Genomic DNA, 19712 nt, shown 5'->3' with positions numbered 1-19712 from the left:
GGCTTCTTTGAACAAAACACTTTAGTAGAAAAATAATGCATGAGGCCTTAAAAATTGCCATTTATTGGCTCCAAAACACCCACATTCAGCTCTTTCTGACTTTCCCTGTGCTGCGTGAAAAAACTCAAGTCAAACAGCATCTAGCTAAACTTATAAAAGGCAAAATAAATCCTTTGTAGGTGAAAACCAAAAATAGCTTCAAAGAAGGATGCATATAACCTTGTTAATTTGCCAAAAGTTTTCAATCTTCATCACTTTAGAAGCAAGGTTAAGAGAGTAGATAAAGGTTGAGAAACTCGGAAGGTGTTCAGATTTACCTTTATCTCAGGTTCAGAGCCTTAAACCTCAGAAGCAAAACAATGTCAGGGAGAAGAGATTGACAGTGAAGCCTTGTGTTGGGAATCAAGGGTTGGAAGGGCTGCCTGTACCAGATAAAATACTCTCATGATAATGATGCCAGTAAGATTTAATTTACCAGACTGTTCTAGGAAAGGTAATGACCTTAATATCGTGGGGAACTTATCAAGAGGTCATCCATGCAGACACATGCTGATTTATTTTCATAATAAATGGAAATAAAAGTCCGGCCATATGAATTTGCTTGCAGGAATGAATTTATACCATCTATCCAGCTTTGTGTTTAGTATCAGAAGAGCCTAAGGACATTTTATTGATATGTAAGGATTTAATTCCAACCTCTTTGAGAATTTCTGCAGAAAAGCATTTCAAATTAATTTCTGACCAGACCCCCAAAAGCTAAATATATAATGGGGAACAACTTCACACTGAAATAGGGATGCACCATTTTATCCTAAGTACTGTTCATTTGCTGCTGTGCCATGGATGCAGCACTACATAATGCCTCTGTTAGTAGAGGAGAGTGCTTACATATGCATTACCTAAGGATATGCTCTTTTTGGCTGAGTAATTAATTTTTGAGAAGCATATTTCTGAGAAGGTGAAAAGTGAGTGTCTAATCACAAATCCAAAAGCCATTGTGGAAACTTTGACTGTGTAGTCCAAACCCTGGAGGTCCGTAGGTCCCAGATGCTGAGGGACAAGTTTCCTTCACAGAGGGGAATTGTGCTACGCAGTTTACTCCGTGCCAGTTCACAGAAGTGTTGGCACAGCTAATTTGACTGGAGAAGACAACATCATGGTCATCATGCAAGAAAAAATGAAAAGGAAAGAATCCGATGAACCAGCCCAAACAGAGATGACAGAATGGCAAGGGAGACGAGAGCTGCCACGTAAGTGTGCCACGCGCCCACTGTGTAGTTCAGCTCAAGATTTCTCAAGCTGGGCTGCAAGCAGTGAGTCACAGGTAGACAGGAGGGATATTTATGAGATTTCGGTTCTACGGAGGAAAAAATATGAAACAGTCAGAAATGACAGAGCTGGATGATGGCAAACAGCATATGGGGAACAGGGGAGAGGGAGCTTTTGGCATCATTGCTGCAGCATACATCCCAGCATAACTCATATTGATCTCCGGGGGCCAGTTCATTTCTGCTGGAAGAATCTGGTTTCTGGGACTCCAGATACAAAATGAAAAACTTGCCATTTCTAGAGCACCAATGTCAGTGTTTGCCAAGTGTTTTTTCTATTCCTCTCCGCAAATCATCTTCTTTTAGGGCCAGTGGAAGACTTAGCAGAACAGGCAGTTTTCCAGCAGGCTTAATTTTGCAAGTTGAACTGATCAGATGATTTAAGATTTGCCAGATGAAGTTAGTATTTACTTATCCGCTCTATAGTCTGAATTCTGCTGGCATTTTGTACATATAGGTGCATACACGTATCTGGGTGTACTCAGGTACAGCAATTTTTAACTCATAGAGGTACTGAGGCTATTTTCTGTTCTGAAAACACAGGGAGAATATGTTAGTTTAGACATTCCTCTTAAGTAACTGCTGATAATTCTGATTTCCAGATATGTTATTTTTTGCTGTCTGGAAACTAAATGCTCTAGGATGGTGCTGATTTGTGTAAGAAGGAGAATGTTATTTCAGCCACTGTTGGAGTGCTGGGTCCTTTCAGAAACAACACAAATCTAAGAGCTTTCATTTCTTCTGTTCCATTCTACATATTTTCCCTCTATCCTTAAGAAGTCTATGGAGGATTAAACAGTTTTGGGTGTTGCAGGAGTAAGTTAATGTGTAAATCATTACCTTTAATTTTCCTGAAAATACTTCTTCAGTATTGCTGCTTCAGCTGCCATTTCTTCTTCTGTCCTCCACTTGTCAGAAGAATCCTCTTTGTCATGTCGTTGCAACTTTTTTGAGGGAGGAAGAAGAACAAAAAAAAAGTTTATTAATTTTTTTCAAGTTTTATTGTCAAATTCAAGGAATGCCTGTATGCAACTAATTTAACTATTCCATGTGTCCATGGCATGGAGGGACCTGCTGATGAAGAGATGCAGGGGGAAGGTTACTGGTTTAGACTGGTGACAATAGTTAACTGGCCCTGATGGATTTATGATGATAACACAAGGTGCCAGGGTGATCGATAGGCAGTGACAGAGTTCACCTTTGTGAGTTGATGGTCAGATACTTTGCGAGTTTTTGATGCAAAGCTGGTAGGTAATAAGATAACAAACACACTCAAGTATTTTGAAGTACCTATTACATCCGTGGAGCGAGTTAGGCAGAAGCTGCCTGGCCACCTTGTCAGTAATTCATGTAAAATTTTCTCTCTGCCTTTTCCTCTGCCCATGGGGCCACCTTTCCCATCAAAGGCCTATTGTGATAACAAGGCCCTGTTACAGCTGTTTCCCACTGGCAGTTTATACCAGTAGTTTTCAGAAGAGATACATTCCCTCCCTGCATGCAAGTTATTAGTCCTTCCCTGCCCTTGTTGAAAGTGAGACATATCCCCAAGTCTAGAAACAAAACTTGTTCTTTTAAGCACAACTATATTACATTGGTGATTTAGTGGGGAAAAGTATCAAAAGTATGTGAAATAGCTAATTTTGCATCTAGCTTGCATAATATGCCCACAAAAATAAGTTCTAGCCCATATGCAATTAGTATTAAGTGATATTATCCCAGACATGAAAATTTCAAACACATCCTTTGCCTCTTCAGAAGAAAGGAGAAGCTGATGTTTCTGCTGCTCTCCAGAAGAAGGGAGTTTTATTTTATTGTAAATATAATGTGCCAGCACTTGAGTGACTATTTGTACACATATCCCCTTAAAGAATGCCTGTCACTCGTCAAGGGAAGACTACATTTACAACACACAGCAGAAAGATTTGCGTTAACCATAGAAGTACTGAGATTTCCAGTGTGTCTGTAGGTACGGAGTACGGCACGGACTGTATTAACAGCATCCGTGCTTCCAAGGAACATTATGATATCAACTTTTTCTTAATGTCACAAAGTTGGAAACTAATGAATTTATTCCTTTTATTCCTGGACAAATTTCAGTACAGAAGATGAAGCAGTGAAAACAAAGATCAAGCAATACTGAACCTGCCCAGCAAACCGCAGTACTGTGTATGGCACGTTTAGCAATAAACTAGGACTGTTAGCATACATCCAACTCACAAATACTTTTATTTGTGCTGTGTTTCTCCCACTCTGAATTTTGCTGCCAGCTATAGTCCTATGTAGTTTTACATTCTGCAGCACAGATTTCTTCCTGCTCAGCAGATGAAGCTGCATTAGAAAGCTATTTCCTTTCATGCCGATACGATACAGTGGCTGTAGGCAAATTAAAGTGTATTACTGTTCAACTAGTAGAGGACTAATCTTCATTGCTGCATTAGCTCTAGGTATGTTATAAATCCATCTTGTAATAATGCTACAGTGTTATGGAGAAAGATTTAAAAGCCAGGAACAGGTACAGTGTATACACATCCTTTGTGTCCATGTGCCTGCTCTCTCTCACTCTACGCACCTATACGGCATATAGGTACCACAGCTGAGCTGGCAATGAGAGAGAGTTATAGGAAACAGCGTACATCATCCTGTACTTTCCATGGACTGCGAGCGCTTACACTTCACAAGAGGATGCACCAGAATGAGCCAAGCGGTGGTAAATCAATTGTCTGTCTGAGGTGTAAGCTGTTTTTCTGAAAGCAATGTCTTGCTCATTCGACCTGGCATCAGCAGCAGACACAGCAGGCAATAGCTAGAAGGCAAGGGAGGACAGCCCCTGTTCCTCAAGGTCTCCTTGCTTAACCTGCAAGAAGTGCTTTTAGTGACACGATTTGGCTGCTGTTCTCCCTTGCTGTCCTGTTTCTGCCCAAGCCAGGTGAGAGCTGACTCCAGGAGGACACTAGTAACATGAGGATTTGACTTGTAGTTTTTGATTTTATTTCCCCTGCTCAAAGAAACTGAAGAGAACAATAATGAGGAGGCATAACCTGAAACGGCTGTTGTTGTCAAAATTAAAACTGTGTGAAGTTGTAGACCACGGTGACTTCTCAAAGCTGGCAAAAGAGAGGGTTTCTTTTGCTACACAACTGCTAACCTTTAAAAATAATCAATCTTTGACTTAAGGTTAAAACAGATATATGGGGAGCAGCAATGAATTCTGAAACTTGCCTGGAAACCCAGCCTACCTCAGCAGCCCTGGCTCCTGGTACACAGCCCACAGCCCCGCACGGCGAGCCCCAGCCTGGCACAAAGCGCGCAGCACTGTGCTCTGCCGCGGCAGGCGTTCACGCGTCACTCATCCTGAAAAGATGTATCCACATTTTGTGGACACGTCAGGTATGTTGAACAACAGACTGCAGTGTTAAATCACTGCCACTGCCAACATATTCCTTGCTTAAATGACTTATAGATGAATATTATTTCAGTATAAAATTGCCATGTCTGCCCCAACAGGATCCCAGGACTATTCTGCATTCAAACCTCGTCATGTCCATAATTTCTGAAGTGCAATAAACAATTATCACCCCAATGCCACTTATTTTCTGATGTTCTCTAGCCACCACTGTAGAGATTTGAGAAAATGCCTCTGGTGGATGCCTGCCCTTCTCTGCTATCTCCATCCTGCAGCTCCCATACAAGCCAAACGATATAGCTAGTCACTTTGAAGCACAATAGTTAAATTACGGATAACCTTGCTAGAGGATGTTCTGGATGATAAACATTATGCAGGTTCAAGATCAACAGTACCAATAAATGAAAGATAAATAAATTAAGGGCTGCTGATACCACCCCTATGTTCAGAGATTTTGCACACCAGAAATTAATGGAAGCTGGAGAGCACAGCAGAAGCACATCTGTGCACCTGCCTGATTCTTCAAATCTTTTTTTAGCATCTGCTAGTGGTCTCCAATTGTGTCAAGATATTAGGATCATGCATGGGTTTTGTTTCAGCTAGTTATTTCATGTGTTCTTATGTAAGGTGAGAGTCACAGTAAGCAAGAACTACTTTATTTAAACTTTTTTTTGTTTTGTTTTGAAAGCGGCTAAGAGTCTCCATAGTATTTTGGCTGAGCTGGAAAGCTACTTTCAGGGAAGAACGACATACATATTTCAGTATTAAATTGAATTGATTTAGAATTCAGGTGGGAAAAAAATGTAACAGTCGATACTTGTTTCTAAGGGACTTCTGTGCCTTAGAGTGTGTTCACATTCACACGTGCATGCAAGTCCCAACTGTGTCTCTTTACAAACATCTGACATACTATTGAAAGTTTGGATTACACAGAAGAAGCAATGCTCTCCTGCACCTGGAGAACACTCCAATGTTCTGCTCAAAGCAAAGGGAAAAAACACCTCTATTTGCCAGCTATCTGTCTGTAAAAACTAGTGATTTCCTCTTGTTTTTTTCCCCAGTCAGAAAAAAGCTGGAGAACTTGAGCTGACATTTTTACTCAGATAGAGATATTCAAACAGACTAGCTTGAAGTCTATGATACTTTCTGTATAACAATTCTACTTCTGCAAGCTCTGAAAAGAAAAAAAAAAAACAAACCACAACCCATATCAAAACTTATCCAGAGCCCCACATCATCTGCCCGACATGATTTTCTGTGAGAGACTCTTTGCCCAGATTTCCTCATTGGAGACTGACTGGTTCACATTCTCTCAAACTCACTTTAGGTACCTTCTCCACAGTTCACGGGACAGGGCTTCCCTATTACCCAAAGACTCCTAAAAAACAGCTGTTGCCCTTCTTGCAATGAACGCTTCTAGAAGAAAATGCCTACCTTCAGAATCCCTTCCCCAGCAAACGTGTGCATTTCCAGATGTGATAAGCAGCCGCTATTTCCAGTGAGATGAAAATCGCACATGGCGAGGTTACAGGAGTCACTTCTGTGCAAAACACTGAAGTAAAGGGGACAGATTTTTGCTCAGGGTCTTTCAAGGACATCCAGGGGGTGACGGGGCCACCACCAGTGGCTTGTGCAGAGCTCTGCAGGCACACGGGGCTCTCTTGGCAAGCACTCTTTGGTGGGTAATGGAAGACTTGTTGTCTCCCCTGATGCCCAAGTCCCCCATAGATGCAGAGCAGAAGAGTGGGGAAGTAAAGCCTGTTCTCAGCAATGTTATGGTCATGTTAGCCGAAGCTGATCAAACACAGACTAAAGTATACAACCCCTACACTAAGTGAAAGAAAGAATTAGGAAGCTATAATGATTTTAAAAAAAGGAAAGCTATAAGCTTTGGGTGAGCATGGCAGGAACAGCGACAATGAATACCAAAATACAAGGGATGGATCTCCGTGGCATTTTATACTGGTTAACAGCTTCATCTTCTCACTCTAACCAAATCCTTCCTTTTCAGGCTGCACCCTGCGAAGCAGCAGTTCTTGATATCTGGAAAGCAATTCCAAGCCGGGTCTGGCTACAGGGAGCCTTGTATTGCTGTAGGCCAGAGCACACACCAATGCAGACAGGGCAAGTGGCAGTCTAGAAAACCTTTTCCATAGAGCTCCAAGCTAGTTACCATTGTAAAGCTGCTGGTACTTTGCCTGTTTTCATAAGAGAAAGTGGATGCAAAAGCAGCACATCAGACAGATAAGATGTTCTACTGCAAAACTCAAAGCCCCAGATTCTCCGAAGCCCAATGCAAACCCATTGCTGTATTACAGGAGTGTCTCAGAACTGCAAACATTAACAAAAAGGTAGGCAACCAGATTAGTGTAGCTCAGATAACTCCAAAAAGAGAGGATAGGATGGGAGAGCATGAATATTTCTTTTAGACAATCTCTATTACACTAACTTTTTCTTTTAATATTCTGGACAAGCACCGAGACACACATTAGTCAATTCTTTAATCGCAGTTGCCCAGCAAATTACACGCTGTACCTGTTCAACATTCTTCAAGCGCTAAGGCTCTTGTTTATAACTTAGTACATCTTCTTGCCTTGCAGTACAAATAAATGCACTATTTCTAAGATATGCCCTTCTTCAAGCAGATCATTACTGATGTCTGACTTCTTGGGCTTCCTGATAAATTATCCTCTTCTTTCACCTCAAGCAGAAAATCCTCTTCCACCAATAATCTATGACTGTCAGTCCTGATTACTTGTAAACAGTGAAGCTCTTTGAATATTTCTGCTTGTGAAAAGCACTCATTTTCTCACTCATGTCTCCCAGTCTGAGATGCTGGCAGACCTGACAGTTGTGCTTTATGTTATTTTATTAAAGTTGTTAGTACTGCAGAATGGTCTACGTTTTTATCACTGCAATTCTTCAGGGAAACACAATATTGTTTTATAACACATTGGCATTGGGGAACCTCTCCTTCTTGCCCTTTGCAGAGGAGCCCGGAATTCTCAATGCAGCAGACTACAGAGGACCTGAGACTATGACTGGCTATTGTTTGAAGTAAGATCTATATTATGGTTTGTTCTATTTATGCCATAACACCAGAAGAAAAGCAACATGTGTTAATATAGAGCACTAAACAAAAGGACTGGGAAAAAAGCTTTTACGATAGTTAGCACTACTCTTGCTCGCCATGAGTATTTACTGTTGATAGTTAGGAGTCTGCAACCTCCTAACTTGCAACCTCAATGCATTTAAGTAAAATCATAGCAAGGGAGAGTAATTATGCCAAACTGCTGCAAAGCAACAAAACTCAACTGCTTCAGTGATTGTAAGATACAATATTATCAAAACCAGCAGCTAACAACAACAACAAAATTACCCACGAATTTTTGCCAGCAGTTTGGATCAGATATCAGGCATTACCCAGCTGGTGGTATTTGTTATTACCAATACACCTTGGGATACACACACATCTTTTCTATTCTTAATTCCAACACTTGAGTGAAATCTGCAGAGTGATATTTTAGCATCAGATTAACCCATGAGCCATGAGAAGGCTGAAAATCTCATCTCCTCTCTCCAGCAGCAACCCTTTCCAGAGACTGGAGATAAAAATGATTCCAGGGCTGCTGCACGTACCTTTTCCTCCAACTCCTTTGCAGACCCAGAGCTGTGTAATGAACACATGCCCACAGCACATCCCTGTTTCTATTCTCGCACTGCAGCAAGCAGATGTGGTGGGGCTTCATCCAAGCACCCCACCATGGGGGAGAAAAACTCAAGGGTTGAGCTGACTATGGCTCCTCAGTTCCTTGGTAATACTAAGGACCTCCCGGTCCTGATGGTGACTTCCAGCCATCTGAGCCTCCACTTGTACTGCTTTTACATCAACTTAACTCCTGAATTTCCTCCTTTGCCCTTTTCTCCCTGGTCTTGTCGTCCTTGTTCTTTTCCCCCAGTTTGTTCTTTCCTTTCACTTCTCTTTATATTTAGGTTATATCCTCATACTAAGACTTCATTTCCACCGTTCCCCACAATGTAATTAAATGTGACATTTACTGCTATTATCTGTACCTCCTGCTACGCTCTATCCTTTCTTCACCCTCTGCTGTCTTGACAAAGGAATTGTGAGCTTTTCAGTGGACAGTCTCCTCTGCCAGTCTGTGCCTCCTGTCTCCATTCCATTTCCTTTCAGTTTTGATTCGAGTCTTGACTTGACTAGCAATATAAAATGAAAGACCAATGGCTGAAACACAGCGGTTTCACAACACAGCTTCTCAAGGATGCTGCATTCACAAGAACAAGGATTCTTGTTCTAGCTACCTAGGGGTAATCACTGCAGGAGCTCCTAGCCTTGGGCTTGCCCCAGCTGGGTATCTCCTCTGCCACAGCTCTGGGCAGGGCCCCAGGAAAGGCAAACACACAGGAAGGGAACAAGCGTGGCATGCTCCTCCTTGACCACCGAAGAGACCACCTACAAGACCTCCACAGCCTGAGCAGCTCAGGAACTTCAGCGCTTTCCACATCTCTGGGCCCATCTCCATATTTAATTACAGCTACAAGACTGCTGTAATTTAATTGCTCTAATTTACAGTGAGCACTGCAGAAAAAACCCACATCCTATAATTTTCTCATCTGCTGACTTTGTTTAAGATTCTATATCATACTGATATCTGTGTTTGCGTGAACCAGAAGTCCCTGATTTTGGGGTGGTTTTTACTTGCTGCATTAAATCCAAGTTAATTAAGGAGATGGAGAAGAAGTCCAAGTTGCCTGCACTCTATATGAGACACAATTTTTTAACTATCTACTGGAAAATCCTTCTCCAATTATTTCACCACTTTCGCATGAAATACACTGCCACTTCACAGCTGCTGATATTATTGCTGCAAAGCATATATTCCATTGGAAATCTCAGTTTATCAAAGCCGTGTTTTAGAAAGTGGTGGGGTTTTTTTCTTCCTATCGACTCTTTATCATAATAACTGCAAATATTTTTTCAGTTTTCATAGAATCATATGATTCATTTTTTCAGTTTTATTGTGCTTTGGGGAAAGACTTGAACCTCACACTTCACATGGACATATGAATAACTGCACCCTTTTTAGCAAAGCACTTAGATGAAGAGAATTTTGTGGAAACACACATAAAGGTCAAGCAAAACCCTTAAGCATGTGTGTTTAAGTGCTTTGCTAAAATAAACTCGGCAAATGCTAGTTTCTAACAATTCTGCATGCAAAAATGATGGAAAAAAAGAATAAATATAAAAGGCATTCTAAGAAATTTGCTTTTGAAAGTCTAAAAGACAAGTAAGGCCACAAGCAGAATGACAGTTGTATAGAAAATACATTTGCCATTTGGTGGAATATGTAGATTGCACTCTGAAGAGCTCAAATCTTGACAGACTTCCAGTTTGGCTCCGGCTGAGATCAAATTCTTGGAAAGCAAGCACATTACAAAGGAGACACTTGAAGGAATATCCACCGGGGTAAGAAGTCTTGCCAAAGACTTGGAGGACTGCTATTTACAATCTGATATGAATCCAGGCAACAATCTATAAATGTGTTTGGATGTATTTTCACCATACCCATTATCCTCCTAGTTAGCAGATAATGTTATAAACACCTCTGCAGTCTTCCTCACCTGGGAAGAAAAGGGAGATGATTGTGGGGAGCTTCCTAATGGCATTTGCTAGAGAGGGTTGCCTACAAAGAGAAACGTGTTGCATAGAGACCTGGGTAAGAAATAGCAATGTCATCAATGTGATAATGTTGGAGGAAACGTTACCCTGTGTGCACAGCCTGCCATGCAACATTACTCATTTGGAAAAAGGCTATTTTTAATCAAGGAAAAGCACTTTAATCAAGGACAGAGTCAGTGATTCAAAAATTTCATGCAGGTGCATGTATTACTTGACTGAAAGCCTTTTCCCAAAAGGTCAGAGCTGCAGAGCGATGTGCATGTCCCACTCCAAAAGCAGAGATAACCTCGAGGCACTCGTATCAGGCTGATGTATTCTGGCTCCCAACACAGAGAGTTTCAAAGTCAGAACTTCCCCTGCTAATCTTCTTAACTTCAGACAAATATTTGCTGTACCCTGAGCACACTCAGTAAGTTTCATGACATGCCGAGGAAGACACATATGTGTTAGGGAGGCTGATTTGGTTTACTTGTTTTCTTTATATTTCTCTGCCAGCACAGAGGACGTCAGCTGCAGGTCTCGCAGCATTGGCACAGAGCTGGTTCAGCACACAGGGGGACATGAGTGAGGCCCCATCTTCTGGGGGGAGCTTCACCCTCCTCACTGCATCTCGGAGCCGCAGGAAAAGCCCACAATGATCAGAGCAGAGAGATTTCCTCTTCTCTAGAGAATTAGCTTATTCCTATTAGACGAATCACCAGCCCCACCAACGCTTTCTGAAATTAAGAAGAAAACATTCAATGTGTCCTGGAGCAACTCATACTCTGAGTCACTGTCTCCACTGACTGTAGGAGGATTTTAAGGAGACTTCAGATGTCTAAAATGACACATACCGCACGCTTGAGGCAAACCACTGGGGTTTCAATGCCTGCTTTTATGTGTGCTTCTCAAGGGACCCCTCACCCGCCAATAGGCCTTCCCAGGATGGTCCTGACGGCTTTCCCCACAGCGCTCAGGATCACAACGCTCCTGGATGAAGCTACATCCCCAGGATGGCCTTTTCACCCGCGCATCCCTCAAATACTTTAGCTTTCAGCCTCGCACACGCAAGGCTACCTCACCTCTGAGACTGCCTCCCTGGGATTTAATCAGCCAATACCCTCTAGTAAGTAGGTACTAAAATAGGTTGAGGAATAAATTGCTCTCATTTAACATTCACTCTGAAAAATACAGCTGCATTTATTATGCAGCATATTGTTTTATATACTGTTTTGTTATAATAAGTCATGTTTAAAATGTCATGACATTTAAATCAACAGCAGTAAGAGGGAAAAGCCGAAAAAAGAGCAAGATGATCAAAAAGGATTTGAAAAATCCTGGTGAAATGTTATGGGCCAAAACTCCCTCGTTATGGTAAAAACGGAGTCACACAGGAATTTAAAACTGTGAGAAACTCACTGTAGGGAAACCCACTCTGCCGCTCCTGTGAGGTGTCCTCCACGTTAGGTCTCTGTCATTGTCCCCAGATCCAGTAGCCAAGGAGTGATGGCACCAGCAGCTGGGCAGGTGGGGCTGGCTGTGACCAAGGGACTCGGGCACCAGCAGCAAAGCCCTCCTGGTGCTCTGAATCCCCTTGCAGGTTTAGTCTTTCTCTACTGCCCTTTGCCACTGAGCCACCACAATACTGTGGAAAACTCTACTGTATGTGTCCTTGGAACTTGTTAATGCCATTCGTCCCAGTGAGGAGCTTTATTTCAATGCCTGTGCTAAGTTATATGAATGAACTTTACATATAATATAAAAGCCTACTTTAATGTGGCTTCCTAGCCTTGAAGGAGACACAGAGACTATCTACCACTGATGATCTACATGCATAATGGCAGGTTTTTGCCAGAAAGACTTTTAATGTTAAAAAGAAAATAGCTCAGATCAGAGGAGCTACTCTGTTCCTGCAGACTCAACGCTCATCTTTTACATCAGGTCTGGACCCATATGCCAGCATCCCTCACTGCTGCCTCCATGCTCCCTCACTCTCCACCAAAGGAAAAACCAACAACAACTGCAACACCAAAACAGATGGCGATGCAACGAAACATTAAACCCAATCCCAATACCTGAGCCGTACCATGAATATTTCACTGAGACATGCGGTAGAAAAGACAACGAAATGACCTTTTCTAGCATCTTAAGGGATATCTAACCTTGTAATTGCTATAGACACACTGAAGACACAAAAAGGAGACCAAGACTATTTAAAAGAAACTATGTATGTTTTTAAAAATTAGTATCTCAATGTTCCCGTTATAACCTGCCAATATGAATGACATTTACTCTTGCTCTGAGAAATGAAAGAAATTCTAAAAGACAGACTGCATTAAGAATCTATTGATATTCCACTGACCTAGTAGCATAAGAACCAGACAAGCTTTGTCAAGGGCAAATGCCCCGGGGTCTGCAAACTCATCTCTTAAAGTAGCAGTAAAGGGAAAAAAATATCTTCAATGTCTAGAATACTTATAAAACCCAGCAGAGGCTCACACTTCTTGATGTTGTGATGGCAGTACATGGTACCAGACCCAGAGATGGGAGCAGAAGTGGAGATTTCAGAAGGTCAATCGCTTTTTCCAGTTAGTTAATACTGCCATAAAACGTTATGTGGGAAGTTCTCTTAAGGGACATCAGATGGGATTTTGTCCAGGTTTTTTTTTCCACTGTACAAACTTCACAAAGACATGCTACACATAGCAGAATATGGTCCAAGATTCTGTTTGGGATGGATGGACACAGGAGGTATAAGCTGTGCAAAAGGTGCCTGCATTGCCTTCCCAACAGTAGTGGAAATGGAGGGAAAGTGAGGAACAGCTTGGCATTGTTCAGGCAGGCTCCTTCATCTCTCAGATGAACCTCAACTCATAAGCTAAATCAAATGAAAACACAAAGTCACAGACAAGGAGTCCTATAGAGGAGCCTTTATTTAGTGAAACTCAAACTGGGATAACAGTGGCTTTTTAGGGGACTGGAGGGGCACAGGCTGCCTTCACTGTGAGGAGGAGGAATCTATTTGTTCCTTTTCCAAGCTGTAGCATTGGCCTTCTGTTCAAATTCTTTTTCTGGGGAATAAGACCACAGTTGTACCCACATTATATCCACACTGAAGAACAGGGACAGCATAACAGACTGGAAATATAATATTCTGCAATTAATTTCAGTGAGAGGACTGTGAATTTGGGAGAATTAATTTTAGCTGGATATACATTGCAGTTAATTAAGGCTGATAGTTTCTACTAGTAGGAAGGTGTTTTTGATGAAAATACATTGCAAAATCTTATTAAGCTTCCTAGGAAAAGACTGTTGCCATTGCCCATGCTACATCTTCCCAAACATCCCCACCTTTCTATATAGTAATTATGAACTGATAGCATTTGCATAACACTTATTATTTGCTATGTAGACTTCAGTATCATTGCTTTTGGATAGAATTAATATTTCAACCTTTGAGAACAGACATTTTAGAAAAATTCACCTGGAAAAGTCACAGGAACATTTTTTGGTTTGCAATATTTTTGCAAATTCTGTTCCTGTGATGATATCCTGGCAGCAGATCATCACTTCTCTCCCCCTAATTCAGAGGGCATGCTACAGAAAATTCTACACTGCATGGATGGGGTGATCACATTAACATGGGGGGATGGAGGATAGGAAGGGTGTGAAGATGGAAGAAGTAATCCAAACATTCCCACGTTTCAGAGACAAAAAGTAATTTTGTTTGCTTTCAGCTCAATCAGTTTGTTGATGCCTTAGGAAACAACGAGATCGACAGGAAAAAAAATGCAATTTCCAGCAGATATGAATAAAACACGTGGTTCAGCTGAGCAAAGGTTGTACATTACTCCAGAAGCTCAGTCAAATACTTCTGGATTAAATGCTGTAAGAATGGATCCCGCATGGGCTTGCTTCATCTCAATTTACCAGGAATTTGCAGGTTTCCCCACTCATTCTTCAGGAAGGAGTTGACTGGGGAATAGGTTGTACAGACACACGCATTGTGGAGGACTTGCAAAATAATTTTATTCAATTCGAAGTCAGAGCAGAGTACCTCGCAAGCAGAACTTCTTCCACAAAAGGTTTACTGCTATATTTTTCTCTCCTTTCTTTAGGTCTGTTTTTTTCGAATTAGCCTTCAAGCAAAATTCACAAAAAATATCATGTTCTCAGTCTGCATTTCCAGAGTTTTCCTGTGCACATACCGAGGTGTGTACAAAGGCACAGAAGCTCTCCTCATTCATTCTGACCCGTAAGCATTATTACATTACATTTAATTGCAGAAGACACTTGTCTTCACAGTTTCATTTCTCATATGACATCTTGTGAATTGCTTTTAAGAAAAGCCATTTACACGACTTCTATATATATGTAAACTAGTACTCTAATGTCACATTCTTGTTAGCACATACCCTTGTATTCATGTCAGCTAATGCTAATGCAAAAAGCAAGTGGCCCTTCATACGTTTCAGTTAGGAAGCAGTAGCGTGGATTTTCATAAAACAAAAGTTTGACTGATACTATGCAAAATCTGCTCCACTGGAAAATTGGCATCTTGCCCATCATCTTCCACCAAGTTCAGTATCTTTGTCAGTGCTCATCTACTTGACTTCTTAATTGTCTGTGTTCACTGGCTGTATCAAATGGAGTTTTCTTTTTGCCTTTGCTCACTGTGTATTACATCTTTTAATCGGTATATATAATTACTTACCACAATCTGCCATGCCAGATTTTCTAAGCATTAGTCTAATTAACTTAAGCTTGATAATTATGTTTCAGATATCATAACAGTATGCAGAGAACTTGTGGATTATGCTGTTGGCTTAGCTGTTTCTGATAAAAGAACAGGAAAAAAATGTTAACTTTTTCCTTTCACTTTTTCTCTTTTTGTACAGGGTGGCAGCACAAGAAGAGAGACATTTCTTTTCTGTTTAAATGACTGGAAGTTTCTCTAAGAGCAAAAGCTAGCTGTTTCTAACAACAAGTCATCAAGTAAGTCAACATAAATGAGAACAGATCCAAAAACGCAAGGATTTCCTCTTTTTATAAGAATGAAAGATAAACATGTCACTGAAGAAAGAAACTTGAACTTCCGATAGTGGAAATCATACAGGATTCAAATACAAACCTACAGCACTTACTGGCCAAATATGAAAGTACTCAGACTTTCCACAGGTCTCCAGCCTGAGCTATTCTAATTATATGCCTGTTGGCGACAGCAAGCCGCCAGGGAGGCAATAAATAAGTGATAACATGCATGGGACCTGGCACACACACCTTTCCAGCACAGAAAGATCATCCTTCACAAAGTGATGCAGGCCATCTGGGCAAATGAAATACGCAAGCCTGAGACCCCAAGTAAGAGTAAATAGATGCAGAGGACACTGATGTCACAGTCATAAATAAAGGAAAGCAAAATAAATCTGTGGCAGGCTATAGATTTTCAGTTGGCTTTCTGATGTGAAACAACATTTCTTTTTACTTCTGTCCAACTCTCTTTGGTATTCTGCTTTTACCATGGAGAATGCATCCTGCATTGTTTGGTTTGCCTTTCTCCTGGATTAGGGCAGAGATATTGTGTTCAACCACACAGAACGGCCTCTGCCCAGCAGGAGATGGGCCAGAGACAAGAGGGCCAGACCTCCTCTCTCTGTGGTCCCAAGGGCCGTGGATCTGTCATGCTGGCGGGAGTCCAACAAGCCACATTCAGGTCCCAAGGGCACCTAGACTACAGTTTGGGTAGTTGGGCCGCGAATCCACTGATGTTACATCCATGCCAAGAACCCAGCTGTTTGAATTTTGGGTGTGGTGGTACATGGGTGTTGTCAAGCCCGCTCAGAGAACCACACCAAAGACTCTGCATTTAGTTTAGAGTTGTTGGTGAGGATTTAATCAGCTATGAAACACTGGAAGACTGCTCAATTGCTCCTATTTTTAACACGGACTTTGCAGATATAGAGACATGGACAGGAACAGGCAGGTCCTCTTGCTGAAGTTCCCCTCGTTCAATAAGTCACCCTTATCAGGTGACTAAAGGGCTGTCACTCTTGACAGAAAAGATTACCAGCAGTCAAAGAAGTAACCAGAGTGGCCAGTACATAAATAAGCATAATGTAAATCTGAATATTAGTAATTAGCACTTGATTCAATCAAAGTGTTAGACCACTGTAGTAGTGATTCCTTATAAGAAATTGTTTAACATTCCAATTATCTTTAATGAATTAACCTCAAAGTATGGCTGAGGTGCAACATCCTAAGAATCCCTTTGCTCATCTACAGATCACTTGCAACTAATTTCACTTCACAAGCCCACCTCAATTAACATTTTCTGTATTTCACACATGAGTAACTGCAGTACTGAAATAAGCGCTCCTTTCCCAAATTTAATAGCTGATACACCTTTTTTTTTTTTTCATTCTACAAATGAAGGAAAATAATTTCCTGCTACTATCTCAAACTAATTAAAATTCTTTTTACATTGGCTTTGCATCTCTTCGATAAATGTATGAACCAGAAAGGTCCTACATTTTTCACAGAATAATTACTTGGAAATGATCTGCTATGCAGCACTCCAAAGACAGAGGGGTTTTAGCAAATTTAAAAATTTGCTTTACATTTTCCATCAGTAGAATTTTTAAAGAATGGTTTTTGTTTGAATGTTTTATGTATTAGGAAAGAAAAACTCAATCAGTATAATTCTAAGCTATCTGAATTAAAAAACTTGGAAAAAGTATGAATTTATTAATAGACGTGGAAGGAAGGGAGAACACTGCCTTATTGGCCACTAGGCAACTACGTTTATTTTACAATAACTATTTGTGTAAAGAACACTTCTGTATGATACACCTTGCAGAATGACAGATATCTAACTGTGTGATCTCAAAGAGTTATCAAATGCCTCTAAGATAGGCAAGCCATTGACCAGTCTCAATCTATCCGCATAGCAAGGCAACTGCTGGACCTCTGGACTCTCTCCTTCAGCTTCCTATGGTTTTCCCTGTGAATTGTAGAAAAAGAGTGTCATTTAATATTGCTCCTGCTTTAATGGAGGAACATGATGAGGAAGCTCTTGCTTTGCACCATGGTTGTGGTAAAAGGAGCAGCATTTTAGAACAGATTATAAATCTGACGTTATTTTCCTTTTCACTGCATGTTTGCAGTATTATTTTAGCATTAAGAAAAATGAACACACATGTAGATAACAGCATCCACGCAGCAATATGGCATAGCTGTTTTTCCTTCTTACAGGCATCCAATTTAATTTTATCATCAAATACCACACAGTACAAATTCCTATGTTCTGTTCCTTACTGATTTTAACCTCAGTTTAGGGCTAAGCATTTTGTGCTGTGCATATCATCTAGAGCTCACTGCGGAGGAGAGCATTACCAGTAGAGAGGCATGTGCAGATACAGCACATGAGACCTTCTCATATCAGGACTGTTGGATTTTCTCCAACTGAAGCACCCATGTGATGCCATGGAGCTTCACTGTCATTTCTCTGAGCTACTGAGTAATGTAATGAAGTTACACAGATAGGAACACAGACATAATATAACTTGCTCATATAGCTACATAAATAGACTTTGTTTTGTATATTAATTTTTATAACAAATAGGGATGTGCATGGCCTATTTGGTTACATGAGCAAATCCGTGCCCTGAAAGATGATGTTCTCATTAGGCAAAGCTGTAAGCCCAAATCTTATCTAAAGTGCTGTTTACTTTGCTGGCGGAACAGTCAGCCGTGCTACAAAGCATAAATCTTTCACTATTGCCACTCAAATTGAGGGCATCCCATAGCAAATTCTGAAAGCTTTAAAAAAATAATTAAATAAGCCAGTAAGACCAGAACATATATTAATAATCAATAAATGCTTGATTTAAGTACCATTATAAACTGACATTTCTAGACAGAATAAGTTTTTTCCTATCACACCATTTCTCTCTAGTACTTTATCTACTCTCAGAGAACACTGAATATTGTAACATTTTACCCTTACCTGAATTTTTACCAGCCCTTGATTTTTATAGTATACTACGCTTTGGAAAGTATAAATAGTAGTTAAAAATAAACTCCCTGCTATCATCCTATTTCCACTGCTTCCATTTATAACCAATACCACACTGCATTTATAATCCGTTCTTATTTCAAAACCTGTTTCAAGTCTGATTTTACTCACGCTCTTTGTCAGATGTCACTGGGATCCTGGAATAGCTCAGGTTCACTCGGCCAAGTCAGGAAGAAATTCTTTACATCAAGCAGGCACTTTTATCCCTGGGCAAGTGCTCAGGGCCAAACCTTTGCGTGCTGCTCCACCTGAGCTAATGCACCCTCCAGACCTCTCTCTGCACCTTCTCCTGACTTAGGAGCCCAGCCAGGGACATCCTGCTTCCGGGAAAGTAGTGGTAGGACTCCATCAGCTGCCTTACAGCCAGACTGAGCCCACAGGGGAGCAGCTCACTGCCTCCTATCACAGCTCACTGGCATAGCTATCTGAGCTGATGCATTTCTTTTTTTATTTATTTTTCTAAAAGTTTGCTTTGGATGACAGTGCCAAGCACCTGGAGACATTTCAGCAGATGGCCTTGAGAACATTAGGAAGGCTATAAATATTGTGTTAGGGATTATTTCTTTGACAGAGATCAAGTCAGGAGCTCCCATCCTTCCAACTCATCTCTGAGGTATTGGGGCATCAGTAAAAATTTGAATAAATCTGTTACTGAAAAAAAATAATTGTCCCAGTTCGCAACTAAAAAGCCTCCTGAAAAGTAACACTGTGAAGCATCTCATGATCATTCTTTAATAAAGGGAGAGGGAAAGGCTAAGAATAAGCTAAAGAAAACAAAATAGTTTGTACCAGCTTGCTGCACTAAGCCTTTGCTTACCACGTGAAGACAGATCTTGTGCACATTTTGGCACCAGTAGGAAAAGGCTATTATCTCCAACTCATCTAATAAGATCGTAGGAAGGAAGGATATTTTCTCTAGATAACAATTTTGTCAGTAAATCAGAAGATGATTTGTGTCCCCATTCAGCATTGCATTTAAATTCTCTCTTAATACTGAGCATATGCTTAAGATCTGTTTGAACTCACTTAAGCTGATCACTTGCTTAAATGCTAAAATGGAATTGCCCTGAAAACCAGGAGGCGCATATATAATTAAAAAAGCCTTCTGAGCCTAACAAGCATAGCTGGCTGTGTGTTACTCATTGTCCACATTTGAGGGTAAGGACTCCTGTTTTAATTAAAGTGATTGAGTGAAGACATCTGAAAGCTCACATATTATGGCAGTGA

The 19712-nt window shown here is 40.8% G+C and overlaps 1 protein-coding gene across 1 annotated transcript in view; it reads right to left on the bottom strand.

Annotated features, from left to right (window-relative positions):
• Positions 1 to 2170: 2170 nt before the first annotated feature.
• The window catches only part of FHIT (fragile histidine triad diadenosine triphosphatase), a 485571-nt gene continuing 468029 nt past the window's right edge, over positions 2171 to 19712 (bottom strand). The window contains exon 6 of the mRNA XM_086619148.1: positions 2171 to 2272. Coding sequence (XP_086475274.1) covers positions 2171 to 2272 — 102 coding nt within the window. The remainder of the gene's footprint in view (positions 2273 to 19712) is intronic.

The sequence above is a fragment of the Tauraco erythrolophus genome, chromosome 12 (assembly GCF_009769465.1).
Source record: "Tauraco erythrolophus isolate bTauEry1 chromosome 12, bTauEry1.pri, whole genome shotgun sequence".
Classification (NCBI taxonomy): Eukaryota; Metazoa; Chordata; class Aves; order Musophagiformes; family Musophagidae; genus Tauraco; species Tauraco erythrolophus.
Note: the sequence above shows the minus strand (reverse complement) of the source record. Positions and strands in the feature narration are given on the sequence as shown.